This window comes from Palaemon carinicauda, chromosome 7 (genome assembly GCF_036898095.1).
Source record: "Palaemon carinicauda isolate YSFRI2023 chromosome 7, ASM3689809v2, whole genome shotgun sequence".
In the NCBI taxonomy this organism is placed as follows: Eukaryota; Metazoa; Arthropoda; class Malacostraca; order Decapoda; family Palaemonidae; genus Palaemon; species Palaemon carinicauda.
The window spans coordinates 144,444,867-144,452,199 of record NC_090731.1 but is presented as its reverse complement, the minus strand read 5'-3'; the positions used below and the strand labels follow the sequence as shown (position 1 = coordinate 144,452,199).

The 7,333-nt window shown below is 32.3% G+C and overlaps 1 protein-coding gene across 1 annotated transcript in view; it reads left to right on the top strand.

Moving 5' to 3' along the window:
• The window catches only part of LOC137644059 (uncharacterized), a 7,609-nt gene extending 4,134 nt beyond the window's left edge, over positions 1-3,475 (top strand). Inside the window, exons 2-3 of the mRNA XM_068376964.1 lie at positions 1-206; positions 2,928-3,475. The exon at positions 1-206 is cut by the window's left edge and continues 45 nt beyond it. Of these exons, the coding sequence (XP_068233065.1) occupies positions 1-206; positions 2,928-3,094 (373 nt within the window). The 3' untranslated portion in view covers positions 3,095-3,475. The remainder of the gene's footprint in view (positions 207-2,927) is intronic.
• Positions 3,476-7,333: the final 3,858 nt, after the last annotated feature.

Below are 7,333 nucleotides of genomic sequence, written 5' to 3'. Positions count from 1 at the left end.
TGGGGCCATGGCTCAGCAGGAAAACAACCTGACGGGGCTCCTGGAAAACAACCTGACGGGGCTCCTGGAGAACCTAAACCTAACGGACCCCCAAACCCAAGCGGAGTTTTTCGACTTCGTGGAGCCGAAAAACTTGAACACCACCATCGATTGTTTGATAAGCGGGGGCGGAGACACTTGTGATGCCAGGACGGGATCTGTTAGGAGTAAGTCTCTTTGGCATTTTTTGAAATCTTATATTTTATATTTTTTTTATATTAGTCATTATATGTTCAAACTGTTTTCAAAATAGAAGAAATATTCAAATAATCATTGCAATATTAAAGCTTATCTATATGGTAATTTTCGAATATGTGAAAAATCTATTTTTTTATCTAATTTTGGATGTTTTTTTTATATTAGCCGTTGTTAGCTTCATTTGTTTTAAAATTAGAAGAAATGTTCAAATAATCTTTACGTTATAAAAGATTATCTGTATGGTAATTTAAATTTTTTTTATTATATTATAATTTTTTAATCTAATTTGGAGATTTTTTGTTAGCTATTATTAGCTTAACTTGTTTTCAAAATATAAGAAATGTTTAAATGATCTATACGTTATAAAAGATTATCTATATGATAATTTTCGAATATGTTTAAATTTTATAATCTTCCCTTTTGTTTATATAATGTTTGAGAATTTTTTTTTTTATCGTGCATTGTATTTGTTTATAAAATAGAAGAAATGCTCAAGTAATCGTTAGTTTATAAATGTTTTTGTTTATGGTAATTTTAAAATATATTAAAATTTTATCTTTTGGATTTTTTAGTATAATTTTCGGGATTTTTGTTATGGCAGTCAATGTTAACCTAACTTGCCTTTAAAATGCAATAAATATTTGTATAATCATTACGTCATAAATGCTTTCTTGTATGGTAATTTTGAAACATTAAAATTTCACTATGAACATTTTATTTACAATTAAAATTCAACCACTAAATACCAAGCAAATATCTCTTTCTTAGAAAATAGATTATTGAAACCGTATTTTAGTAAGATTTCTACTAAATTAGAAAAATATGACCCAAAAAGTTACAAATTCAAGCAAAAGTACTGATTATTCCACCTCTCCCTATATATAGTGATATCAAAATATGTTAAAGACGCCAATTTCTACATCCGGCATTGCTGATTGTGGCTCATTTACATCAAATAGGAAAATATCTCACTAATTCTGGGATGTTATCAAGATTTTTTTTTTATCTGTATTATTAAATTTGAGAGGTTTGTGGTGGCCTATGTGGTAACGTCCCTGACTGGTGATCGCTAGATTAGGGTTCGAGTCTCGCTCAAACTCGTCAATTCCTTTGGTCACTGCAACCTCACCATCCTTGTGCGCTAAGGATGGGGGAGTTTTGGGGGAGCCTACAGGTCTATCTGCTGAGTCGTCATCAGCCAATTCATGGCCCTCCTTGGTCCTAGCTTGGATGGAGAGGGGCTTGGGCGCTGATAATATGTCAGTCTCTAGGGGATTGCCCTGCTTGATAGGGCCATGTCACTGCCCCTTGCCTCTGCCATTCATGAGCGGGCCTTTAAACCTTTAAATCTTGAAAAAGGATTCTTTATAGTTTATAGAATGTAACTTGAGAGGTCTCTCTCTCTCTCTCTCTCTCTCTCTCTCTCTCTCTCTCTCTCTCTCTCTCTGTTTATCAATCATCTAATTCTACATTATAATGCGTATACAGCTCCAGCTTATTTACAAAATATCATTTTAACCTCTCTTTGAAGACGGTTACAAAAACAGAATAGTTCTTTATTTCAAAGCCCCTAGTAAGATGTTTTTATTTGTTCAAGATTGTTTGTAAGCTTTTATGTTTTTTCGTACCAAAAAAAGATATAATATCGAACGAGGGATGCTATGTCGATTACATGTGACTCTAGACACCTTATACTCAATAGAATAAAATAAACTCTAAATTATGATAATAGAATATGCAAATTAGCGGAAAAAAATATAATGTAAAGTAATAATGAAACGTTGTACAATAATGTCACATATGACTATCAACAGCCCAACACAAATAAATATCAACATAGCAACACAAATTGTTATCAACATTGCAACGTCAATAATACAAGCAGAAGTAAAATTAGTTTAATGTTAAACTATTTCTCTGAAATCAAATATGCATAATATTCCAACAACGACAATTCTAAGCTGTAGGTTTCTGATATTGAATTATATTTGATGTAAAATTTTGCAGACCACGTTTTATGCAACTTAATTTTGTGGCATTTAATCAGATTCGCTCCCTGCAAACATCTTTTTTTTTATCAATTCCTTTGGTTATTTTACTCTCTTAATTAATAGTATAAGGTAAGCCGAGTAAATATGACTGACCCCCATTCATTCCCGTCACAAACATCAAGAAGAATAAAAATTCGTTTTCCCAGAAATTAGTTACCAAAGGGGGCACATTTGCTCTCAATCACCGCTTTGTCTATGAAACTTCTTGAATAGTTTCTTTCCTAGTGGTAAGGAGTATAAAAAAGGTTGAGCTTACCTTCTACTTTATCTTTGCATCTATTAAGTGTAGAAATATTCTTCCTTGCAACTAGAGGCTTGTTTTTCTGAAGGTGGAGAAGTTACAGATGGCTGCGTCAGGTAATCACGCCATGCTCTTATGAGCCAAGCGTTTTAACATGGCAATTCTTTTTACTATTTTCCATCACCAGACATAGGTTTAGCTTCTATAGAAAAATATTATCACCTTACTGCCAACTCCCTTTCAATATGTTTTCTTTTAAGGAATAGTTTCAAATAGTCTTCCCTTGATGAATTGCAAGCAATTTTTAATCAATGACTGCCTTTGGACAGCAATTTCTTGTAAGAATTCTCTGTTAACTTTTACAGTACTGACTCATTTTGTATTCTTTTTTATTACAGCTGTTTTGCAAGAGCTTTCGGCGAGCGACTACCAATGCACAACCTGTGATGACAATACCCAAAGAGTCCTCAACATTTTGCTCAGAGACATCCGTCAGTCAGCAAATCCCCAGCAATGCCAACATTTAGATGAAGGTCTGCAGTTAGCTGCGCCTCTCTGCTCATAATGGTTGCTTACATATATCAAAATTCAGCGAGATAACAAGTGATGTCTATATCACTGGATGGTATATTTCTATTCAAATCATATCACTCAATAACGTGAAAAGAATGACCAAAGTCCACTTGAGGAACTTAATTTTCATATTTTATTACATGGCGTCAAGACCGTCCAAATACTATACATCTTTTGTTCTTCATTAAGTATGCTAAGACCAAATGTATCTTGATTTGTAATAGGTCCAGTAGCTTCAATTTACAGATTTATAAATGAAGAGTTTATCTTTTATTCATCCACTATTGGTACTGTATAATAGATATGAATTCTAGATCTCTTTATTGTTAACTAATGTTACATTTTTTGGTCTGATACAGAGCAGATGTGATATAGATCATTATATATATATATATATATATATATATATATATATATATATATATATATATATATATATATATATATATATATATATATATATATATATATATATATATATATGTATATATATATATATATATATACACAGTAGTTTATAAATATATATCTGCATGTATATATATTTTACATACAGATGTATATATACATACATATATATATATATATATATATATATATATATATATATATATATATATATATATATATATATATATATATATATATACAGTTCATAAATATATATCTGCATGTATATATATATATATACATATATATACATATATATATATATATATTTTATATATATATATATTATATATATATATATATATATATATATATATATATATATATATATATATATATATATATATATATATATATATATTGTTATCTTTTGCCAAAAGTAAGCTTGGTTTTATATCATCAGCCATTTTTAATTTTTTGGTTTTGCTTAACTAAGCTTATCCAAACGTAGCCTATTAGCTTTAAATTCCCTTGACGAGTTAGCCTACATAATAATGCACTCTGTAATGTCTGAATATATCCCTCTCAGATAAATAAAATCATCGCTCATTTTTGTACGTTTCTTAAAAAATTTTCTTTGGAGTCATTAAAGAAACCGTTACTTAACTTCTATTATTTTTCCTCTCTCTCTGCTGAAGCTAATACATCATTAAAGATGGAAAAAAATCACAATAAATTTGCCATGTAAGAACATATTTCTCAAGTAATGGCTCTCTCTCTCTCTCTCTCTCTCTCTCTCTCTCTCTCTCTCTCTCTCTCTCTCTCTCTCTCTCTCTCTCTCTCTCTCTCTCATATGTCAACCCTGATAATATCTTTTGTTTTGTGGTTAGAACCCAATCGTTTCCTGGCCCTATTTTGTACGTACTTTCTTCAGAGGTAGTAGGTTGGCCAGGGCACCAGCCGCCCGTTGAGATACTACCGCTAGAAAGTTATGGGGTCTTTTGACTGGCCAGACAGTTCTACATTGGATTCTTCTCTCTGGTTACGGTTTTTTCCCTTTGCCTACACATACTCCGAATAGCCTGGCCTATTCTTTACAGATTCTCCTCAGTCCTCATACACCTGACAGCGCTGAGATTACCAAAAAATTCTTCTTTCTTCAAGGGGTTAACTACTGCACTGTAATTCTTCAGTGACTACTCTCCTCTTTGTAAGGGTAGAAGAGACTCTTTAGCTATGGTAAGCAACTCTTCTAGGAGAAGGAGACCCCAAAATCAAACCATTGTGCTCTAGTCTTGGGTAGTGCCGTAACCTCTTTACCATGGTCTTCCACTGTCTTGGGTTAGAGTTCTCTTGCTTGAGGGTACAATCGGGTACACTGTTCTATCTAATTTCTCTTCCTCTTGTTTTGTTAAAGTAATTATAGTTTATATAGAAATTATTTATTTTAATGTTGTTACTCTTAGGATATTTTATCTTTCCTTCTTTCCTTTCCTCACTGGGCTACTTTCCCTTTTAGAGCCCCTGGGCTTATAGCATCCTGCTTTTCCAACTAGGGTTGTAGCTTAGCAAGTAATAATAATAATGATAATATTAATAATAATAATAATAATAATAATAATAATAATAATAATAATAATAATAATAAATGATACATATAACGACACTTTAATTCCACTTTCTTTGAGGTCTATACATATACAGACATTGTAATTCCTCTTCCATTGGTTGTTTCATATTTTCCTTTATTTAGCTCATAATTCTCTTTAACCCGATGTGATTATTAACTTTTATCTATAACTTTATCTCTCGTTTAGCATCATATATTTCGTTAGTCAGCTAAATGAAAAACCAATTTATCAAAATGCAATACAGGTTATTATAACTATACTGGTTTAGATATTCTATAGCTTTCTTATTATTATTATTATTATTATTATTATTATTTTCATTGTTAATAATGATAATAATAATGATAATGATGGAAATAACAGGAAGAGAGGCAATGCAAAAATAACCTCCACAGGTCTAAAACATTTTCCCAGGTTCTTGTTCAAGCGATCAAACCTGATTTTTTCCTTCCCCTTCGCGATTTTAAATGCCGAGATAACGCTGATGCTCTAATATTTCAAAAGGAAAAAAAAACCGTTATTTAAAATCCTGACGGGAAAGACTGAAATATCCGCCGTTGCAGAGATTATGGGGTGAGATTTCATCCCTGGTGGCTAAATGGCAGAGCACTTTTATTCTCTGCGCTATCAAGGTTAAGCCTTTAACCCTGTGATGGATCTATTGGATTCTGTTACGCAGAAAACGGCGCTGGGCTGCAATACGGTAGCCCGTGAAGTTGATTTTTTTCTTTTACTTTTGTGATGATGAAAATCTCCCTTATATACTGTATACAGAAAGAGTCTGGCTACCTAAATGTGTGTGTGTATATATATATATATATATATATATATATATATATATATATATATATATATATATATATATATATATATATAAAATATACATATATATATATATATATATATATATATATATATATATATATATATATATATATATATATATATATATATATATATAGATAGATAGATAGATATAGATATATATATATGTGTGTATATATATATATACAGTATATATGTGTGTATGTATGTATGAATGTATGTATGTATGTATATTTACTGTTACGCTGAGAAACATTACCAAACGTATGACTTCTCGGTCTCTCACCATGTCTCACGTAAGGGCAGAGAGAGTAGTCATACTCTGATGAGAGGGGGTTACCCAGAGAGGTTTATACGGAAATCACAATCTCACAAAAATTGCCTAAACTGCCGAATTGTAGTTAGGAAAGCGGGTGGGTAGAAAGGCGAGAATTTGTGTGTGCATATATATTCAAATATTTAGTCGTTATTTTTAACGGGTCGCATACACTAGTTAGATAATATAATACATGGTCCTTGATTTATCTGATGTAGACTGAAAAGATAATATAGAAGGCGAATGCCAAAATTATCTTTGAGATCATTTCAAGCTCTTTACTAATAGAAAAATTATTGTTGTGGTAAGATAGATGAAAAAATCAAATGTATATATGTTTATACCATAAAAGTAAAATTCGTAAAGAAGAATTGACTGAAATGACTCTTTAGAAACGTGACTTTTCTCAATATTCTATTCCACCTTCTCATCAATTATGGTGTTTCCATGATTATAGTTCCTGCTCTGCTTTGTCAGTAGCCTATTGGAAACATCCATGCGTAGCGTTCTGCTGGACCATGGTTCAAGACCCGCTCAAGCTCGATAGTTTCTTGTAGTGTCTGCAACCTCACCATCCTTGTTAGCTAAGGAGAGGGGTTTGGGGGACCCTGTAGGTCTATGTGCAGAGTCATCAACAGCCTTTACCTGGCTCTGGGTGGAGAAGGGCCTTGAGCCCTTGTCAGTCTCTTGCAAATTGTCCCGTTAAGGTATTGTCACTGCCTCCTTGCCTCTACCATTCATGAGTGACCTTTAAAGTATCGCTGGCAGAGGCTTTGGAAGTATGATGAAACAGGAATTCTGACAATAGTGTTGTCGTTTCTGTTGCAAAGTAAATTAGTTGGAGAAGATACCCTGATTACCAAACTGTTACCAGAGATGTCGAAAAATTGTGTAAGGCGGAGATATATCTTAGGAGATTGCTCTCTCTCTCTCTCTCTCTCTCTCTCTCTCTCTCTCTCTCTCTCTCTCTCTCTCTCTCTCTCTCTCTCTCTCTCTCTCTCTCAACTGGCAATACGATCCTTGTTTATACTATGTATGACTAGAGAAGTATTTTCTTTTGGTTTCTTCG